Source organism: Oncorhynchus mykiss, chromosome 12, assembly GCF_013265735.2.
Source record: "Oncorhynchus mykiss isolate Arlee chromosome 12, USDA_OmykA_1.1, whole genome shotgun sequence".
NCBI classification, from domain to species: Eukaryota; Metazoa; Chordata; class Actinopteri; order Salmoniformes; family Salmonidae; genus Oncorhynchus; species Oncorhynchus mykiss.
The window spans coordinates 88,717,842-88,740,556 of NC_048576.1; the positions used below are offsets into that span (position 1 = coordinate 88,717,842).

The 22,715-nt window shown below is 44.4% G+C and overlaps 1 protein-coding gene across 4 annotated transcripts in view; it reads right to left on the bottom strand.

Annotated features, from left to right (window-relative positions):
- Window positions 1-339: 339 nt before the first annotated feature.
- LOC110485267 (histone lysine acetyltransferase CREBBP) overlaps window positions 340-22,715 on the bottom strand; it is a 97,225-nt gene continuing 74,849 nt past the window's right edge. For 2 of the 4 annotated variants that reach the window (XM_036939091.1, XM_036939090.1), the window contains exons 19-31: window positions 19,473-19,561; window positions 18,269-18,349; window positions 17,808-17,864; window positions 14,353-14,430; window positions 14,191-14,258; window positions 13,870-14,020; window positions 13,354-13,500; window positions 6,432-6,545; window positions 5,944-6,109; window positions 5,545-5,712; window positions 5,092-5,250; window positions 4,496-4,777; window positions 340-3,746 (exon numbers count right to left, since the gene is read on the bottom strand). In XM_036939091.1, coding sequence (XP_036794986.1) covers window positions 1,341-3,746; window positions 4,496-4,777; window positions 5,092-5,250; window positions 5,545-5,712; window positions 5,944-6,109; window positions 6,432-6,545; window positions 13,354-13,500; window positions 13,870-14,020; window positions 14,191-14,258; window positions 14,353-14,430; window positions 17,808-17,864; window positions 18,269-18,349; window positions 19,473-19,561 — 3,966 coding nt within the window. In that variant the 3' untranslated portion in view covers window positions 340-1,340. Of the gene's footprint in view, window positions 3,747-4,495; window positions 4,778-5,091; window positions 5,251-5,544; window positions 5,713-5,943; window positions 6,110-6,431; window positions 6,546-13,353; window positions 13,501-13,869; window positions 14,021-14,190; window positions 14,259-14,352; window positions 14,431-17,807; window positions 17,865-18,268; window positions 18,380-19,472; window positions 19,562-22,715 lie in introns of all 4 variants that reach the window. The other 2 variants (XM_036939089.1, XM_036939088.1) reach the window with 1 other exon arrangement.

Sequence of the window (22,715 nt, forward strand, 5' to 3'; positions counted from 1 at the left end):
TAGACAGAAGACTTTGGTGCAAATGAAAAAAAACATTCCCAGCATAAGCTACATTTGCATTAAGACAAATCTACAATGCAAGACAGAAAAACATGTTTAAAGTTGTTAATTCCAAACGTCCCAATATTTACCTTTGATTGAAGGTCATTGTTGTGTATACTGTTAGGGGTTAACTGTGCAGCAATCAATTATTTTACAGTATATCTGCAACCACCAATATGGCACGTTTTGCTGTAAGTAATCAAGTCATGTTTTGGTAAACCGTTACATGATGCTGAAGTACATTAAGTTGCACCATCGCCATGCACACAATACATGTAAAATATACAAACACCATTGTTGTCTGTTTGCACACAGTTTATTTAACAATATGGTATATAAGTACGAAATGAGTCATTTTTAACCAGTTTGTACAGTGATTCATTCTTCTTTTTCTGCATATTTACATTGTCAACCTGCATGATTTACAACAGTGAACAGTTTCACCTCAATTCAAGTTTAATGCAAGAGGAAAAAAGATGCACAGAACGCTCTCCAATCACAGCAAGCAGTCCAAAAGGTACAAACCCACGCCACAGTTAAGCCCGGGGAGGGGATCAAGACTTCAGATTGAAGGATAAACAAAGAAACAAAGATGTCCAACATCTGGAGGACAGAGATACTGGTTCCAAGCCAGTAGAAAAGGAACATTCCGGCAGCTGTGGATGAAGGAGCATTTGAGAGAGTCAGTTGTTCACACCTGAACGTGGTGTTTGGGTGTGCGATAGTTCCTAGCTCTATACAAATACATGAATATCCCACAAGGACTCTTCTGCAGTACGGAAAGAAAATAAGTCTCACCTAAAGGCATGTGCCCTTTTCTGAAAAATGGTACATTATAATAATAAATTAGCCAGGAATGAAGAGGGAGCAAAGATGCAAAACCTGGCACAAAAAGTTCAGACAAGATTATTTTACAATCTTCTCAACACAAAAACGCTATGATTTTTTTTTGCAAAGGTACAAAATAAAAACATTGAAAAATAAAATGAAAAGACTCGTTTTGAGAAGGTGTCATTAAAAAAAGTACATACCAGAGACATAAAACAAATAATAATACAAATTAAAACAAAATTATTTTCATGGCTGGTCTGAACCTCAAAATATGTGTTTTTTTCCCCCCATTCTCCTCTTTAAACAGCAATAATTATTCAAATTCCTCCGTTTTGTTGGAAGAAATAGCAGTCCCTTGGTTTAAGGAAAGGTTCACAGTCCTTAGGCCTCATCTCTTTACATAGCAGTCAGTACAAAAAGTTATTTGTGGAAAACCGAGAAAACCAAACAAGTCTCGTCACAAAATGCTACAATCCTTCAACAAACTTCTCGAGTGTGTCTCCTGTGGTGTCGCCCACCATATTCAAGTCATTGCTAAGCCTGCCACGGCTGGGCGTGTTGAGCTGCGGGAGCATGGCGCTCTGCTCGGGCGTGCCCATGTGTCCCTGGTCCATGGAGCCTGGCATGAGGCCGCCCAGACTGGGGTGGGGTGAGCCGGAGTGGAGGTTGGCGTGCTGGGGTGAAGGATGGGGCTGTAACCGGGGGGAGGGGCTGGAATGTGGGGGCTGCTGTGAGGGAGGGTGGGGCGACTGCACCGGGGCTGGAGACCTAACCTGATTGCCTAGGGCGTTGCCCATCGCCTGGCCAGGCAGGTGAGCTCCTCCCTGAGGCTGTCCTTGGAGCATGTGGGGCTGGGGGCTCATGGAGTTGGCCTGGGCTGGAGAGCCCATCTGCTGCTTCAGCATCTGCTGTTGCTGTTGCTGCTGGAGCATCCTCTGCTGGAGGAGGTTTTGGGCCTGGGGCCCGTCCATGCCCATGCCGGGCTGCCCCATCTGGGCCATGGGGGGGAGCTGCATGGCCCTCTGCTGCTGCATGCGGAGCTGGGAGTAGCTGGCTGCTCCTCCCTGCTGCTGGGGGAACTGGCCTGGAAGGCCCTGGGGCATGGCTCCTTGCTGTTGTTGTTGTTGCTGCTGCTGCTGCTGCTGCATCTGTTGCATCCGGAGCAGCTGCCTGCGGTAGAGCTGGGGGTTGCCGTTGTGTGCGGCGGCGTTCATCAGCTGTTGTCCCTGTGGGCCCATGGCGGCCATACCCTGGGGGCCACCAACCTGCTGAGGGCCAGGCTGCTGCTGCTGCTGGGGGGGCATGCCCACCCCCGGCCTCTGCTGCACTGCCCCAGCCTGCATGGCAGCAGCCATGGCCTGCATCCCAGCCTGGCCTCCCAGGATCGCCTGGGGGTTCTGCTGTTGTTGTTGTTGGGGGTTCTGCTGCTGCTGCTGGCCCGGTAGTTGGCTTGCCTGGTACTTGGCCGTGCGTTGCTTGATGAAGGCGGCCATGAGGTGGGGGTTGGACTTGAGGATGTTGAGCACCTGCTGCTGCTGCTGGGGAGAGCTGGGCGACTTGAGGGTCCTCAGGAGGTCCTGCAGGGCATTGGGGGCGATGCCCCCTTGTTGCTGTGGCGTCATGCTCTGCTGCTGAGGGGGCCCCGGGGGGGGCATGTGGACCCCCGGGGGCATCTGAAGGCCGGGCTGCTGCTGCATCATGGGCCGCTGCTGCATCAACTGAGTGGAGTTTCCCTGAGCCTGTTGGGGGGCCATGGGGCCACCTTGCTGGGGTAGGCCTTGCTGCTGTTGTTGGACCGCTTGGGGGTTCTGGAGGGGGTTCTGCTGCATCCCCCCCTGGGGGCCCCACTGGCTCTGCTGCATGGCCTGCATCACTTGGGGGCCCCGGGGCCCCATCATCTGCTGCATCTGCCCTGGCCCCATCTGGCCTTGCATAGGCCCCACCATGCGGGGGTGGTTCATGGGCACACCGTTGGGCATGTTCATGTTGTAGTTCTGTTGTTGCTGCTGCTGCTGCTTGGCCTTGGCCACCATCTTTATGTGCTGGGCCATCTTCAGAGCGGCCTGCGGGGACGGTTGTTGTTGTTGGGGAATCTGTTGTTGTTGGGGGGTCATGTTGGGTATGTTGGGCAGGGGCGACTGCACCTGATGTAGGGGGGAAGACTGGGGCCCCGGCTTTCCCCCTTGTGGAACCGGCGTTGGCGGCTGGCTGGTGCGCCCGTTGTTGGGAAAGCCGGGTTGTTGCTGGGCCATGCCGGCTGTCACGTTGGGGGGCGGCTGCTGCTGGGGCTGGCTGATGGGTAAGGAGGCCTGGGGGGTGTGGGTGGGTGTGCTGGGGGTCTGTCCGCCCGAGGTGGGGGTGCCGGGGGTGGCTGAGGTAGGTGGCGACGGCAGGCTCTGAGGTGCCATTCCACGCCCGGCCATAGTGGCCATTCTTCTCCTCATCATCTGAGCCTGTTGTAAGCGGTGCTGGAGCTGCTGCTGCCTCAGCTTGTGCTTGATGTTCAGACAGAAGGGCACGGGACACTTGTTCTCCTGGCAGTGTTTGGCGTGGTAGCAGCACAGGGCGATGAGCTGCTTGCACACGGGGCAGCCGCCGTTGGTCTTCCTCTTGCAACCTTTGGTGTGCTGCACCACGCGCTTCATCTTCTGGCAGGAGGGCAGCGAGCAGTTGGCGTTGCGGCACTGACAGGCGTGGACCAGGGACTGGATGCAGCGTTGGATGGAGAGGCGGCGGGATTCTTGGGGACTCTGGGAGGCCTCGCCCCCAGCACCGCCCGCTCCGTTGCTGTCGTCGTCCAGCCCGAGGCCCCACTTAACCATCTTGTGCTCGTGGCCCTTGGCAGCGTAGCAGTTGATGCATAGGTCAAAGTCCTGCGAGAGAGAAAACACCACATATCACAGTTCCACTCATAATGTTTCTATGGTTACACACTCCCAGCCCCACACACACATACCTGCACCAACTTGTTACAAATGTGATGACGTTTAATCACAAAATGTATTGAAGGTCCAGCGCTGTCAAAAAGGTGATTTTCCTGTTTTATGGATTTCCACATTATGAGGTTGGAATAAAACTGTGAAATTGTTCAAATTAGGATAACGCCCCTATTAAGAGCGGTTTGAAAAGACCACCTGACATTTCTGCCTGTTTTGGTGTGATGGAGTTTTGGCCTTCCATGGTGACATCACCAGGCGGTAAATGAGTTAATAGATTAATAAGAAAAAGCATTCCAAACCTCTCGGGCCAATAACAGCTCATTTTCAGTTTTACCCTCGCCACTCAAGCCACTCCCAGATAGCAAAAATCCTACTTGAGAAATGTATCTTTGCTAAGCTCCTTTTTTTACCATTTATATTGAAACCATCACATTAAGGTAATTCATTGTTACCCAGAAAAAATATGATAGAGATAAAAACGGCTGCATTAGACCTTTAAAATCATTTGACAATTTATCGATTATCTGGCATGAGCACACTTTTTAAGTGAAATAAACATACAATAAAATACTTCCTTTGCTTCCAGTTTAAAAAAGTGAATTGACAATATCCATGTATTACATGCTGTCGGAGCGTGTGTTGGTGTATGTGTGATGAATCAGCACCATCACCCCCTGGCTTACCTCACAGACGGTGCAGTGCCAGCGCGTCTCCACGTGGTGTTTACACTCGTTGCAGGTGTAGACGAAGCGGTCCTGGCCCTGGTTGTGCAGCTCCACCAACATACACATGGTGCTCCACTTGCACCTCCGCAGAGAGCTGAACTCCCAGTGCTTGTCCCGGGCCAGGGTGAGGAAGGCGTCACGGCCGTCCATCAGGTCGCAGGTCAGCAGGGGGTCTGGATCCATGATAGGGGGGAGGGTGTTGACCGAGGGTCCCGCGTGCAGATGGATCACAAAGAACACCTGCGGGAAAGGGTGGAGAGGGAGGTAAGAGAGGGAGACATGAGTCATCAGATTATCAGACAAAAGAGAGGACAGGAAGTCACAAGCTAGAAGTGGTTGTGTTTCAATATCCACACTAGTACACCAGTTAGAATGCAAGTTCAATGCATTGCTTCATTCTAAGTGATATGTTAGTGTTGGATCTGAGCCTCTACAGATAATGTGACCACAGAAGTCCTTACAAAACTGTGATCAACTAAAGGAGTGAGAGATGAGGAAGGTAACGGGGCTTTAGAGTGTATGTTATATGAGTGGGTGGAGTGAGTGACATCTACCTCCTTGTGTTTCTCCAGCGTGGAGTAGAGCTTCTGGGACAGGTCGTTGGCTACATTGGGCATGCCAGGCTTCTTCTTATTGGCTCGGCTCACGCTGCTCTTGTTTTTATTGGTCTTCTTGTTGTTCTTCTTCTTGGCGTTTTTGCTGTCAGCAGTGTGCTGATATGAGAGGGGGGGGGGGGGGGGCAAAGAGCTGTTAACAGAGGCAATGGAGGACACATGGACATAAATAAATGGTAAAAGAAGAATAGGTCTGTGACGTGCTTTGACCTAGTGGCTGTCGAAAGACAGGAGGACAGACACCATCATCTGCCCTCTCCTCTGATAGGTAGACGTTTTCACAGTACTGCTTATACCAATGAAATCCTCAGAGACCTCTACAAATTCATAGGACACGGTGTCTAGGGGTCAGATTGGGTCCACTCCTCCATCATACAAAGCACTCCGTCTTACCTCAGGGGTCTCACAGGAGGCCACGTTCTCTTCCTTCTTCCTCTCCTCCTCCTCCTGCTCCAGCTCCTTGATGCTCTCCTCCAGCACGTTGGGCCAGAAGTCCCCTTCGAAGTAGGGCATCTCGTTGGCACTGGTAATACGGTCCTCCGTGGCCTGCTTGAAGATGTCCTGGAGAAAAGACGCCTGTTACTTGGACTGCACAGATGGGGCTGATGGTGTGGGACAATGCCACACTCAAAACAGCATTTAATAAGAAACGTAAGCACGGACCTAAGACAGAAGCCACTTAAAAATAAAATTTCTTATTGAACCAATTCCAGACGAGTCCCTCCGAGTTCCAATCCGTTGCCTTCTGTTTGGTGCCTAATGAACACAGCCACGGTCCCCTTCATGTCTCACCTTGAAATCATGGAGGATCCTCTCTGCGAAGGCCTTCTCCAGCATCTTCCTGTACCACTCCTGCAGCCTCTTGGGCTTGGGGATCTTCTGGTCCTGCGGGTGGCAGTGGAAGATGTAGTCGTCCCCTTCACTGGGGGGGCACGCCCAGATATGACCATACACATAGCTGCATGGGACCAGGGATGGGAGGACAGATTTTAGGTTCAACGTCATGCATTTCAAGGTACTGCGACAAATATCTTGGGAATATTCTTTGTTAAGAAATTATTTCAAAATGAGTTTGCAAGATTTAGCTATTCCTAAACCTGCCTGGACACAAACGGTTTTACAGACATAAATGAGGCCTAGTCCTGGACTAAGAAGCATGATATTCTCCACTGAAATAGCTTTTTACTCCAGAACTAGGCTTAATCTGTGTACAGGAAACCAGCCTGGAAAAGCAGTGTAATGATTGAATGGGAGTGTTGTCACCGGTATTGAAAACCTACCCCAGTTTCTTAACGTACTCCAGGTACCCTATCAAGATCTCATGGTAAACTGCCGTCCTCAACGCCCGGGGCTTGAAGAAGTGAATACTGTCCAGATACGATATGTAAACCCGTCTGGGGAGAAGAAGACACTAGGTGTGTTACACTGACAACTATAGCTAACCTGGTTAACTAGGCCTGTTACACTGACAACTATAGCTAACCTGGTTAACCAGGCCTGTTACACTGACAACTATAGCTAACCTGGTTAACCAGGCCTGTTACACTGACAACTATAGCTAACCTGGTTAACCAGGCCTGTTACACTGACAACTATAGCTAACCTGGTTAACCAGGCCCGGAATTGCTTTTCTGGTTGGCTAGCAAGTTTCACCATCCAATTATTTCAGATGTACAGGAGTCCAAGTTTCACCCTGGTGATACGTTGGCACGAGAATTATTTGAATATGGCAAATGTTTGTCAATTATTGATCCTATCCATGCTGGGTTTTGATGGCTAGCTGAGACATGAATCCTATGTGGGAGGGCATCAGGCTTCATGCTGTCACCAGTGTATTAGGCCTAATGCGCAATTTGCCTAAATGGGTAATGGAAACACTTCAACAACTTCATTTTTATTCACAGTTATGAAAACTTAGGACACTAAAGAGGCCTTTCTACTGACTCTGAAAACACCAAAAGAAAGAAGCCCAGGGTTCCTGCTCATCTGCGTTAACGTGCCTTAGGCATGCTGTAAGGAGGCATGAGGACTGCAGATGTGGCCAGGGCAATAAATTGCAATGTCTGTACTGTCAGACGCCTAAGACAGCGCTACAGGGAGACAGGACGGACAGCTGACCGTCCTCACAGTGGCAGACCACGTGTAACAACACCTGCACAGGATCGGTACACCCGAACATCACACCTGCAGGACAGGTACAGGATGGCAACAGCAACTGCCTGAGTTACACCAGGAACGCACAATCCTTCCATCAGTGCTCAGACTGTCTGCAATAGGCTGAGAGAGGCTGGACTGAGGGCTTGTAGGCCTGTTGTAAGGCAGGTCCTCACCAGACATCACCGGCAACAACATCGTCTATGGGCACAAACCCACTGTCGCTGGACCAGACAGCAGCGGTGTCTGTTTCACCAGGGGTGATGGTCAGATTTGCGTTTATTGTCAAAGAAATGAGCGTTACACCGAGGCCTGTACTCTGGAGCCGGATCGATTTGGAGGTGGAGTGTCCGTCATGGTCTGGGGCGATGTGTCAGCGTCACCGGACTGAGAGGGCTAGGGCCATTCCCCCCAGAAATGTCCGGGAACTTGCAGGTGCATTGGTAGAAGAGTGGGGTAACATCTCACAGCAATAACTGGCAAATCTGGTGCAGTCCATGAGGAGGAGATGCACCGCAGTGCTTAATGCAGCTGGTGGCCAAACCAGATACTGACTGTTACTTTTGACCCCCCTCTTTGTTCAGGGACACATTATTCCATTTCTGTTAGTCACATGTCTGTGGAACTTGTTCAGTTTATGTCTCAGTTGTTGAATCTTATGTTCATACAAATATTTACACATGTTAAGCTGAAAATAAACGCAGTTGACAGTGAGAGGATGCTTCTTTTTTTGCTGAGTTTATATTATCATCATCCTCGTTCTGAAGTGTAAGTTACCTGGTGTTGGGAAGGAGTGTATTACTGTTAAGTGTATTATGTTGTGTTATCACTAAGTTATAAAGTGTTACCTGGTGTTGGGAAGGAGTGTATTACTGTTAAGAAGTGTATTATGTTGTGTTATCACTAAGTTATTAAGTGTTACCTGGTGTTGGGGAAGGAGTGTATTACTGTTAAGAAGTGTATTATGTTGTGTTACCACTACGTTATAAAGTGTTACCTGGTGTTGGGAAGGAGTGTATTACTGTTAAGTGTATTATGTTGTGTTATCACTAAGTTATAAAGTGTTACCTGGTGTTGGGAAGGAGTGTATTACTGTTAAGAAGTGTATTATGTTGTGTTACCACTACGTTATAAAGTGTTACCTGGTGTTGGGAAGGAATGTATTACTGTTAAGAAGTGTATTATGTTGTGTTATCACTAAGTTATAAAGTGTTACCTGGTGTTGGGGAAGGAGTGTATTACTGTTAAGAAGTGTATTATGTTGTGTTACCACTACGTTATAAAGTGTTACCTGGTGTTGGGAAGGAATGTATTACTGTTAAGAAGTGTATTATGTTGTGTTATCACTACGTTATTAAGTGTTACCTGGTGTTGGGGAAGGAGTGTATTACTGTTAAGAAGTGTATTATGTTGTGTTATCACTACGTTATTAAGTGTTACCTGGTGTTGGGAAGGAATGTATTACTGTTAAGAAGTGTATTATGTTGTGTTACCACTACGTTATAAAGTGTTACCTGGTGTTGGGGAAGGAGTGTATTACTGTTAAGAAGTGTATTATGTTGTGTTATCACTACGTTATAAAGTGTTACCTGGTGTTGGGGAAGGAGTGTATTACTGTTAAGAAGTGTATTATGTTGTGTTATCACTACGTTATAAAGTGTTACCTGGTGTTGGGAAGGAGTGTATTACTGTTAAGAAGTGTATTATGTTGTGTTACCACTACGTTATAAAGTGTTACCTGGTGTTGGGGAAGGAGTGTATTACTGTTAAGAAGTGTATTATGTTGTGTTATCACTACGTTATAAAGTGTTACCTGGTGTTGGGGAAGGAGTGTATTACTGTTAAGAAGTGTATTATGTTGTGTTATCACTACGTTATAAAGTGTTACCTGGTGTTGGGAAGGAATGTATTACTGTTAAGAAGTGTATTATGTTGTGTTACCACTACGTTATAAAGTGTTACCTGGTGTTGGGAAGGAGTGTATTACTGTTAAGAAGTGTATTATGTTGTGTTATCACTAAGTTATAAAGTGTTACCTGGTGTTGGGAAGGAATGTATTACTGTTAAGAAGTGTATTATGTTGTGTTACCACTACGTTATAAAGTGTTACCTGGTGTTGGGAAGGAGTGTATTACTGTTAAGAAGTGTATTATGTTGTGTTATCACTAAGTTATAAAGTGTTACCTGGTGTTGGGGAAGGAGTGTATTACTGTTAAGAAGTGTATTATGTTGTGTTATCACTACGTTATAAAGTGTTACCTGGTGTTGGGGAAGGAATGTATTACTGTTAAGAAGTGTATTATGTTGTGTTATCACTAAGTTATAAAGTGTTACCTGGTGTTGGGGAAGGAGTGTATTACTGTTAAGTGTATTATGTTGTGTTATCACTACGTTATAAAGTGTTACCTGGTGTTGGGAAGGAATGTATTACTGTTAAGAAGTGTATTATGTTGTGTTACCACTACGTTATAAAGTGTTACCTGGTGTTGGGAAGGAGTGTATTACTGTTAAGAAGTGTATTATGTTGTGTTATCACTAAGTTATAAAGTGTTACCTGGTGTTGGGAAGGAATGTATTACTGTTAAGAAGTGTATTATGTTGTGTTACCACTACGTTATAAAGTGTTACCTGGTGTTGGGAAGGAGTGTATTACTGTTAAGAAGTGTATTATGTTGTGTTATCACTAAGTTATAAAGTGTTACCTGGTGTTGGGGAAGGAGTGTATTACTGTTAAGAAGTGTATTATGTTGTGTTATCACTACGTTATAAAGTGTTACCTGGTGTTGGGAAGGAATGTATTACTGTTAAGAAGTGTATTATGTTGTGTTACCACTACGTTATAAAGTGTTACCTGGTGTTGGGAAGGAGTGTATTACTGTTAAGAAGTGTATTATGTTGTGTTATCACTAAGTTATAAAGTGTTACCTGGTGTTGGGGAAGGAGTGTATTACTGTTAAGAAGTGTATTATGTTGTGTTATCACTACGTTATAAAGTGTTACCTGGTGTTGGGAAGGAATGTATTACTGTTAAGAAGTGTATTATGTTGTGTTACCACTACGTTATAAAGTGTTACCTGGTGTTGGGAAGGAATGTATTACTGTTAAGAAGTGTATTATGTTGTGTTATCACTAAGTTATAAAGTGTTACCTGGTGTTGGGGAAGGAGTGTATTACTGTTAAGAAGTGTATTATGTTGTGTTACCACTACGTTATAAAGTGTTACCTGGTGTTGGGGAAGGAATGTATTACTGTTAAGAAGTGTATTATGTTGTGTTACCACTAAGTTATAAAGTGTTACCTGGTGTTGGGGAAGGAGTGTATTACTGTTAAGAAGTGTATTATGTTGTGTTATCACTAAGTTATAAAGTGTTACCTGGTGTTGGGAAGGAGTGTATTACTGTTAAGAAGTGTATTATGTTGTGTTATCACTAAGTTATAAAGTGTTACCTGGTGTTGGGAAGGAATGTATTACTGTTAAGAAGTGTATTATGTTGTGTTACCACTACGTTATAAAGTGTTACCTGGTGTTGGGAAGGAGTGTATTACTGTTAAGAAGTGTATTATGTTGTGTTATCACTAAGTTATAAAGTGTTACCTGGTGTTGGGGAAGGAGTGTATTACTGTTAAGAAGTGTATTATGTTGTGTTATCACTACGTTATTAAGTGTTACCTGGTGTTGGGGAAGGAGTGTATTACTGTTAAGTGTATTATGTTGTGTTATTACTAAGTTATAAAGTGTTACCTGGTGTTGGGGAAGGAGTGTATTACTGTTAAGAAGTGTATTATGTTGTGTTACCACTACGTTATAATGTGTTACCTGGTGTTGGGGAAGGAGTGTATTACTGTTAAGAAGTGTATTATGTTGTGTTACCACTACGTTATAAAGTGTTACCTGGTGTTGGGGAAGGAGTGTATTACTGTTAAGAAGTGTATTATGTTGTGTTATCACTACGTTATAAAGTATTACCTGGTGTTGGGGAAGGAGTGTATTACTGTTAAGAAGTGTATTATGTTGTGTTATCACTAAGTTATAAAGTGTTACCTGGTGTTGGGGAAGGAGTGTATTACTGTTAAGAAGTGTATTATGTTGTGTTATCACTACGTTATAAAGTGTTACCTGGTGTTGGGGAAGGAGTGTATTACTGTTAAGAAGTGTATTATGTTGTGTTATCACTACGTTATAAAGTATTACCTGGTGTTGGGGAAGGAGTGTATTACTGTTAAGAAGTGTATTATGTTGTGTTACCACTACGTTATAAAGTGTTACCTGGTGTTGGGGAAGGAGTGTATTACTGTTAAGAAGTGTATTATGTTGTGTTATCACTACGTTATAAAGTGTTACCTGGTGTTGGGAAGGAGTGTATTACTGTTAAGAAGTGTATTATGTTGTGTTATCACTACGTTATAAAGTGTTACTTGGTGTTGGGGAAGGAGTGTATTACTGTTAAGAAGTGTATTATGTTGTGTTACCACTACGTTATTAAGTGTTACCTGGTGTTGGGGAAGGAGTGTATTACTGTTAAGTGTATTATGTTGTGTTATCACTAAGTTATAAAGTGTTACCTGGTGTTGGGGAAGGAGTGTATTACTGTTAAGTGTATTATGTTGTGTTATCACTACGTTATAAAGTGTTACCTGGTGTTGGGGACGAGTGTATTACTGTTAAGAAGTGTATTATGTTGTGTTATCACTAAGTTATAAAGTGTTACCTGGTGTTGGGGAAGGAGTGTATTACTGTTAAGTGTATAATGTTGTGTTATCACTAAGTTATAAAGTGTTACCTGGTGTTGGGGAAGGAGTGTATTACTGTTAAGAAGTGTATTATGTTGTGTTATCACTACGTTATAAAGTGTTACCTGGTGTTGGGGAAGGAGTGTATTACTGTTAAGAAGTGTATTATGTTGTGTTATCACTACGTTATAAAGTGTTACCTGGTGTTGGGGAAGGAGTGTATTACTGTTAAGAAGTGTATTATGTTGTGTTATCACTACGTTATAAAGTATTACCTGGTGTTGGGGAAGGAGTGTATTACTGTTAAGAAGTGTATTATGTTGTGTTACCACTACGTTATAAAGTGTTACCTGGTGTTGGGGAAGGAGTGTATTACTGTTAAGAAGTGTATTATGTTGTGTTATCACTACGTTATAAAGTGTTACCTGGTGTTGGGGAAGGAGTGTATTACTGTTAAGAAGTGTATTATGTTGTGTTATCACTAAGTTATAAAGTGTTACCTGGTGTTGGGAAGGAATGTATTACTGTTAAGAAGTGTATTATGTTGTGTTATCACTACGTTATAAAGTGTTACCTGGTGTTGGGGAAGGAGTGTATTACTGTTAAGAAGTGTATTATGTTGTGTTATCACTACGTTATAAAGTGTTACCTGGTGTTGGGGAAGGAGTGTATTACTGTTAAGAAGTGTATTATGTTGTGTTATCACTAAGTTATAAAGTGTTACCTGGTGTTGGGGAAGGAGTGTATTACTGTTAAGTGTATTATGTTGTGTTATCACTACGTTATAAAGTGTTACCTGGTGTTGGGGACGAGTGTATTACTGTTAAGAAGTGTATTATGTTGTGTTACCACTACGTTATAAAGTGTTACCTGGTGTTGGGGAAGGAGTGTATTACTGTTAAGAAGTGTATTATGTTGTGTTATCACTAAGTTATAAAGTGTTACCTGGTGTTGGGGAAGGAGTGTATTACTGTTAAGAAGTGTATTATGTTGTGTTACCACTACGTTATTAAGTGTTACCTGGTGTTGGGGAAGGAGTGTATTACTGTTAAGAAGTGTATTATGTTGTGTTATCACTACGTTATAAAGTGTTACCTGGTGTTGGGGAAGGAGTGTATTACTGTTAAGAAGTGTATTATGTTGTGTTATCACTACGTTATAAAGTGTTACCTGGTGTTGGGGAAGGAGTGTATTACTGTTAAGAAGTGTATTATGTTGTGTTATCACTAAGTTATAAAGTGTTACCTGGTGTTGGGGAAGGAGTGTATTACTGTTAGGTGTATTATGTTGTGTTACCACTACGTTATAAAGTGTTACCTGGTGTTGGGGAAGGCGCACTCGGAACCGTACTCCTGGACGTGCATACCAAAGAAACACACGTCCACACCGTCAATCTCCTCAAAGGCAAAAAGTGCTTTGGTTCTGTAAGGGAAGGTCTCCTGCATTTCACCCGAGTCCACAAACCTGGGGAGACAAACACAGTTAATCAATTCATTAGTGAATGAAACATTTATATAGTGCTTTTACTAGTAAGGGAGAAATCTCCACATCCACAACCACAGGGAACGTCACTCATCATTAACGGTGTAGACGCCTTCTGCCACAGAATCTCCTCAGCACTATCAAGAACACTACCGCGCCATCGCTTTCCAACCAAGGTGCATGAACAAAGGAGCAAACTGAAGATGAAAAACATATTGGAGCAACTCTTGGAAGACAACTTTATTAGAACAATCCTCAATGAACATCTTTCTCAACATGTTCAATAAAGTGGCTTTAAAAGTATTGATAAGGGGCCATTTCACTGTTGGAGCAGCTGCAGTCCTTCCTTACCTAGATTTCATGCCAGGTTTGATTTCAACATTTTTGTCGGAGCTAGCCACCACCCGTACAAACACCTCCCCGGCCTCAGGGTGGTTCTGTCTCTTCAAGTACTTATTCACCCGGTCCTCGATGTACATGCCCAACCTCGTCGTCTGTAGCCCTGCGAGAAAGATACCATCAAATAGTTCAGTTGTCCTACAGGTTATACAGATGCAGGTCATATCAAACCTCACATCCTCATTACCAGTTACTGAAATAACTTCCATCACACGTCTACAATGGTGGATCCACTCGGATCGCCACAATTATTCAACACAATCTCAAACTTACTTTTGGCAGCGAACTTGTTCTCTTTCCTCGTCTTGCCGGACTTCTTCAGACAGATGTCGCAAATGAAGCTGAGGGAAAGTGGAAGTGTCAAATAGACAGTCAGAAACAGTGATCAGAAGACACACGGGGGCCGTTGGTCTGTTCAGGGTACATGAGGCTTACCCCGATGGCCAGATGACATCATAATGCAGCACACAGATCTGGTGCATCTTCCGTCCACAGTCTTTACATTCAACAAACCTGTGTGAGGAGAGAGAGAAGGCTGGTCAGGGAAGGTACACCAACACCTCGGTCTCCAAGAAGAGACTTGCTTGTTCACAGATACTGCAGAGTGGGTAATAGATACAACAGTTGACTGACATATGGTCTCCAAGAAGAGACTTGCTTGTTCACAGATACTGCAGAGTGGGTAATAGATACTGCAGAGTGGGTAATAGATACTGCAGAGTGGGTAATAGATACTGCAGAGTGGGTAATAGATACTGCAGAGTGGGTAATATATACTGCAGAGTGGGTAATATATACTGCAGAGTGGGTAATATATACTGCAGAGTGGGTAATAGATACAACAGTTGACTGACATATGGGCGTGAGACAACATACTAATGCGGTGGACTCTTGTATGTACAAGAGTTGGGGGTCAATTCAGGAAGTGACTTCAATTCATTAAAATTCGCGATTGAAATGGAATTGATCCCGAACCTTGGTATACACCCTTTAAAAATGTAGTGGAAAATGTCAGTGACTGATAGTAATGAATCTAGTTACATAAAATATCAGTTAGAATTGTCACCTAATTCAAAACACTTTTGCAGCCACCATTGCCCATGTACTTGGGGAGGTCATCTCACGCTCCGTGATCGAATGGGAAAAGCGAGGGACAGGTGCAAGAGACAAGGCTCATACACTATTCACCATCAATGGTTATTCATTTTCATGTCTTTGTTTGACAGATCTCTCAGCTCAGGACAATACTTTCATCCTCCGGTATTTTAAATGCAGTGTATCCACTTGTGTGGCTGATTAGTGTTTTTAAATGGTCCAAATAAAGGCAGTACTGTGATGCGTACTGTACATACTGTGATGCATACTGTGCATACTGTGATGCACACTGTACATACCGTGATGCACACTGTACATACCGTGATGCACACTGTACATACCGTGATGAACACTGTACATACCGTGATGAACACTGTACATACCGTGATGAACACTGTACATACCGTGATGAACACTGTACATACCGTGATGAACACTGTGATGCATACCGTGATGAACACTGATGCATACTGTACATACTGTGATGCATACTGTACATACTGTGATGCATACTGTGATGCATACCGTGATGAACACTGTACATACTGTGATGAACACTGTACATACCGTGATGAACACTGTACATACCGTGATGAACACTGTACATACCGTGATGAACACTGTACATACCGTGATGAACACTGTACATACCGTGATGAACACTGTACATACCGTGATGAACACGGGGCGGGGACGGGGCGGCAGCGTAGCCTAGTGGTTAGAGCGTTGGACTAGTAACCGGAAGGTTGCGAGTTCAAACCCCCGAGCTGACAAGGTACAAATCTGTCGTTCTGCCCCTGAACAGGCAGTTAACCCACTGTTCCCAGGCAGTCATTGAAAATAAGAATTTGTTCTTAACTGACTTGCCTGGTTAAATAAAGGTAAAATAAAATAAATTTAAAAAAAACACTGTACATACCGTGATGAACACTGTACATACCGTGATGAACACTGTACATACCGTGATGAACACTGTACATACCGGGATGAACACTGTACATACCGTGATGCATACTGTGATGCATACTGTGATGCATACTGTACATACCGCGATGAACACTGTACATACCGCGATGAACACTGTACATACCGCGATGAACACTGTACATACCGCGATGAACACTGTACATACCGCGATGAACACTGTACATACCGCGATGAACACTGTACATACCGCGATGAACACTGTACATACCGCGATGAACACTGTACATACCGCGATGAACACTGTACATACCGCGATGAACACTGTACATACCGCGATGAACACTGTACATACCGCGATGAACACTGTACATACCGTGATGAACACTGTACATACCGTGATGAACACTGTACATACCGTGATGCACACTGTACATACCGTGATGCACACTGTACATACCGTGATGCACACTGTACATACCGTGATGAACACTGTACATACCGTGATGAACACTGTACATACCGTGATGCATACTGTGATGCATACTGTGATGCATACTGTGATGCATACTGTACATACCGTGATGAACACTGTACATACCGCGATGAACACTGTACATACCGCGATGAACACTGTACATACCGCGATGAACACTGTACATACCGCGATGAACACTGTACATACCGTGATGAACACTGTACATACCGTGATGAACACTGTACATACCGTGATGAACACTGTACATACCGTGATGAACACTGTACATACCGTGATGAACACTGTACATACCGTGATGCATACTGTGATGCATACCGTGATGCATACCGTGATGCATACTGTGATGCATACTGTGCATACCGTGATGCATACTGCGATGAACACTGTACATACCGCGATGAACACTGTACATACCGCGATGAACACTGTACATACCGCGATGAACACTGTACATACCGCGATGAACACTGTACATACCGCGATGAACACTGTACATACCGCGATGAACACTGTACATACCGCGATGAACACTGTACATACCGCGATGAACACTGTACATACCGTGATGAACACTGTACATACCGTGATGAACACTGTACATACCGTGATGCACACTGTACATACCGTGATGCACACTGTACATACCGTGATGAACACTGTACATACCGTGATGAACACTGTACATACCGTGATGCATACTGTGATGCATACTGTGATGCATACTGTGATGCATACTGTACATACCGTGATGAACACTGTACATACCGTGATGAACACTGTACATACCGCGATGAACACTGTACATACCGCGATGAACACTGTACATACCGCGATGAACACTGTACATACCGCGATGAACACTGTACATACCGCGATGAACACTGTACATACCGTGATGAACACTGTACATACCGTGATGAACACTGTACATACCGTGATGAACACTGTACATACCGTGATGAACACTGTACATACCGTGATGCATACCGTGATGCATACTGTGATGCATACTGTGATGCATACTGTGATGCATACTGTGATGCATACTGTACATACTGTGATGCATACTGTACATACTGTGATGCATACTGTACATACTGTGATGCATACTGTGGTGCATACTGTGATGCATACTGTGATGCATACTGTGATGCATACTGTGATGCATACTGTGATGCATACTGTACATACTGTGATGCATACTGTACATACTGTGATGCATACTGTGATGCATACTGTGATGCATACTGTGATGCATACTGTACATGACGGCTCATCGCCAACGGATTTAGAAGCTTTAAAGCAGAATGAAAAGGGCTAAATCCCCATCAAACGTAAACAGTTTGAGACGGTAAGGTACACCAATACTCACGGTTCTGGATCCAACATGTCATTTTTCTTCTTTTCAAACTGGTCTTTAGATATCATACTGGAGGACAGAGAGACAACGGACGACCAGTTAGAATCAGTTCTGATACTCTACAGCCAACGCCCCCAACACGCAGCCCACTCATATGAATACAGATTCCCTTTTTTCATAAGCTTTGACTATAATTAGCTAAGCCTACCACTTCTGGACCAGTATTTATAATCATGGACTAAGGATATCCACTGAGGAAAGATGGAATCAGTGGAGACTTAAGGGCGGTTACTTCCACTAACAAAATGTTCACTTAGTCATGTATTGATGAAAATTCAAGTTAAGTGAAAGTTAGGATTGGTAAAAAATATAAAAACTACGGAACTAATCCAAATCAAACAGAGCATTGTTTCCCAGTGTTTTTTCAATGTATTGACATGAAAACGTTACCACAGATTCCACCACGAACTTACGTCTGTGGCTGTGCCGGGTCGTCTCCCAGGGTGACGCTATTGCCCTGGATCTCGTTGAAGCACTTCTCACAGAAGTGATACCTGTCGGCAACAAGGCCATATTTGGGTGAGCTAGAGCGAGCACACAGTAGCAGAAGCACAGGGAAAGTTGGCAAGCCGGCACACGTGTGGCAGAATGAGTTGCGGAAATGGTTGTCAGAATGGCACAATGGGTGGCAGAATGGCAAAGCATAACACAGGCAGAGGACAGAGGACAGAGACAAGAGGACAGAAAGACAGGACAGAGACAAGATGACAGGGCAGAGTGAAGGTAGAACACAGGTTAGTCACCATGAGAATGGTCATGACAGTCATTCACACATCTTCTCATAGTGTTATACTGAAATGACACAGGAACACTAACCATGTTGATGGGAGGAACATGAATGTTAACATAAGCAAAGTAAATCATTAGTACATCTGAATATCCATACTACTAAGTATAACCACTTCGCTGAACTACTAAGTTCCACTACTTCTCCACGTAAAGCTTTAGTAATGCGCAGGCATATGATATGATTGATATGATCATGTCAGTTGGGAGACTGTTGGAGTGAATGCCAGCCCTGGTGATGTAGGGGAGAGAGGGATGCACACAGAACACAGACATATGGATCACCTCTGCTTGTCTTTGGAACTTTTCATAACAATTTTTGTTGAAATTACTTTTAAAAAATGTGGGTAATGTGGGTAAATAACTAGTGTAAAATGCATCAACATGCTTCCAGAAGGGATAGAGTAGTTAACCCTAACGAGCTTCACTGCGCTGAGTTCAGATTAACTCCACTACATGCAACTGCAATGCATCTGCAATATTTGGAGCTACTGAAGTGCAATAGCAATGTGTGAACAGCAGGGGGAGCAGTGGTGCTGATATTGCAGCACATCGGGCTTGAAGGGAAACCTGAAGATCCTGTCAATGTAGGCTACACTACTTTTAACAATGTAACCCTTCCAGTATCCAGTACGCACCATCCCTCTGGTGAAATACCCTCTTAGAATACTCTCAACATAATTATTCATTGTTTTACATGGACCTGAACTAACATTGCAATGTACTGTGAGAGCACAATCCTATTCCCCTTTCTCTCTCCATCTCCCCCTTTCCTTCACCTGCCCTGCCTACTTACAACACCCCCCCCCCCCACCAGGAGTGTGGACTTACCTGTTCTGGTAGCTGAAGTAGGTTCCGTCTCTGGAGATGGTGCACAGCTGCTTGCCATAGCAGCAGAGGGTCTGGGGTGAGAACTCAAACTGTGGAGGAACACAGGGAGAAAGGGTTAGTGAATCCACTTCTACACTGTCTAGCATTCAGCCAGGTCAGTCCTGTCCACAGATTCTCCCAAATTAAAACCTAGTGTTCCTCTGAAAGTTCCCCTTTCACTGGTACGTAATAGTCTCAGGCTTACATCCCAAAGGGCACTCTATTCCCTATGTAGTATACTTTTTTTTTACCAGGGCCCATAGGGCATAGTGCACTACATAGGGAATAGAGTGCCATTTGGGAAGCACGCTCAGTGTCACAAGTACGACAGGAAGTCAAAAGGCTCATCATGTTAAGTCAAGTGTTTCCATCTTTTTTAAGGACCATCTAGCCATGGGGTCATACAGGTGGCTGGCTGTCTGTCACACAGTAAACAGCAGCGCATGGTTATGCATGTCTGGAGGGGTTAGGGATGTTTCTTGTCGTGTCATTTCAGACTTAAATACCATCACTAACCGACTTCCACCCGGTTACTCAACCCTGCACCTTAGAGGCTGCTGCCCTATATACATAGACTTGGAATCACTGGCCACTTTAATAATGGAACACTAGTCACTTTAATCAAGTTCAAATAATGATGACATACGGCTTTACTCATCTCATATGTATATACTGTATTCTATTCTACTGTATTTTAGTCAATGCCACTCTGACATTGCTCTACCTAATATTCATATATTTCTTAACTCCATTATTTTACTTTTAGATTGTGTGTATTGTTAGATAGTACTGCATTGTTGGCGCTAGGAACACAAGCATCCGCTAAATATGTGTATGTGACCAGTAAAACCTGATTAGAATTGCAGGGCATTGTATCCTCTTAAATGACAGTACAAAAATATTCAGACCCCTTGACTTTATCCACATTGTTCAGTTACAGTCTTATTCTAAAATAGATTGTTTTTTCCCCTCATCAATCTACACCCCATAACGACAAAGCAAAAACAGGTTCAGACATTCTTGCAAAAAAAATATCACACATCACAAAAATATTCAGACCCTTTACTCAGTACTTTGTAGAAGCACCTCTGGCAGCGATTACAGCCTTCAGTCTTAGGTGACGCTACAAGCTTGGCACACCTATATTTGGGGAGTTTCTCCCATTCTTCTCTGCAGATCCTCTCAAGCTCTGTCAGGTTGGATGGGGAGTTTCTCCCATTCTTCTCTGCAGATCCTCTCAAGCTCTGTCAGGTTGGATGGGGAGTTTCTCCCATTCTTCTCTGCAGATCCTCTCAAGCTCTGTCAGGTTGGATGGGGTGTGTCGCTGCACAGCTTTTTCAGGTCTCTGCAGAGATGTTCAATCGGGTTGAAATCCGGGCTCTGGCTGGGCCACTCAAAGACATTCTGAGACTTGTCCTGAAGCCACTCCTGCGTTGTCTTGGCTGTGTGCTTAGGGTCATTGTCCTGTTGGAAGGTGAACCTTCATCCCACTCTGAGGTCCTGAGCTCTCTGGAGCAGGTTTTCATCAAGGATCTCTCTGTATAATGCTCCGTTCATCTTTCCCTCGATTGGGACTAGGCTCCCAGTCCCTGCCGCTGAAAAACATCCCCACAGCATGATGCTGCCACCAGCATGCTTCACTGTAGGGATGGTGCCAGGTTTCCTCCAGATGTGACACTTGGCATTCAGGCCAAAGACTTCAATCTTGGTTTCATCAGACCAAAGAATCTTGCTTCTCATGGTCTGGGAGGCCTTTTGGCCAACTCCGAGCGCGCTGTCATGTTGCCTTTTACTGAGGAGTGGCTTCCGTCTAGCCACTCTACCATAAAGGCCTGATTGGTGGAGTGCTGCAGAGATTGTTGCCCTTCTGGAAGGTTCTGTCCGGGGGTATCGTCGGACGGGCCGACATTGTTTCCCGACCCCTCCAGTCTCAGCCTCCAGTATTTATGCTGCAATAGTTTGTCGGGGGCTAGGGTCAGTCTTATGTCTTGAGTATTTCTCCTCTCTGAGCCCTAGGGCCATGCCTCAGGACTACCTGGCCTGATGAGTCCTTGCTGCTGCTCCAGTTTCAACTGTTCTGCCTGCGGCTGTGGAACCCTGATCTGTTCACCAGAAGTGCTACCTTGTCCCGGACCTGCTGTTTTCAACTCTCCAGAAACAGCAGGAGCGGTAGAGATACTCTGAATGATCGGCTATGAAAAGCCAACTGACATTTACTCCTGAGGTGCTGACCTGTTGCACCCTCTACAACCACTGTGATTATTATTATTTGACCATGCTGGTCATTTATGAACATTTGAACATCTTGGCCATGTTCTGTTATAATCACCACCCGGCCCAGCCAGAAGTGGACTGGCCACCACTCATAGCCTGGTTCCTCTCTAGGTTTCTTCCTAGGTTCTGGCCTTTCCAGGGAGTTTTTCCTAGCCACCGTGCTTCTACACCTGCATTGCTTGCTGTTTGGGGTTTTAGGTTGGGTTTCTGTACAGCACTTTGTGACATCAGCTGATGTAAGAAGGGCTTTCTTCTGGCTAATTATTATTATTTTTAATTAAAAAATTGATTCATTCTCCAATCTCCAGAGGGACTCGGTCAGAGTGACCATCGGGTTCTTGGTCATGTCCCTCAAAGGCCCTTCTTCACCGATTGCTGCTCATAGACAAGGGTTTGAATAATTATGTAAATAAGGTATTTCAGTTTATTTTTTTTATAAAAAAACTGCTTTTGCTTTGTAATTATAGGGTGTTGTGTTTAGATTGATAAGGATTTTTATTTATTTAATCAATTTTAGAATAAGGCTGGCACGTAACAAAAAAATGTGGAAACGGGGTCTGAAAACTTTCCGAATGCACTGTAGGTCATCAGCAGCAATGTGCCATGGTTTCCCACCTTGAGGGCGTCAACAGCCCAAACCTGGCTAACAAACCCGTATATCAAGGGACACAAGTTCTCCCTATTTAGGTAACTCCTGGCCCTCACGATAACCTACAATTAGAGCTGAGAGTTTCTCCTGGTCCTAACGATAACATACAATTAGAGCTGAGAGTTTCTCCTGGCCCTAACGATAACCTACAATTAGAGCTGAGAGTTTCTCCTGGTCCTAACGATAACATACAATTAGAGCTGAGATTTTCTCCTGGCCCTAATGATAACATACAATTAGAGCTGAGATTTTCTCCTGGCCCTAACGATAACATACAATTA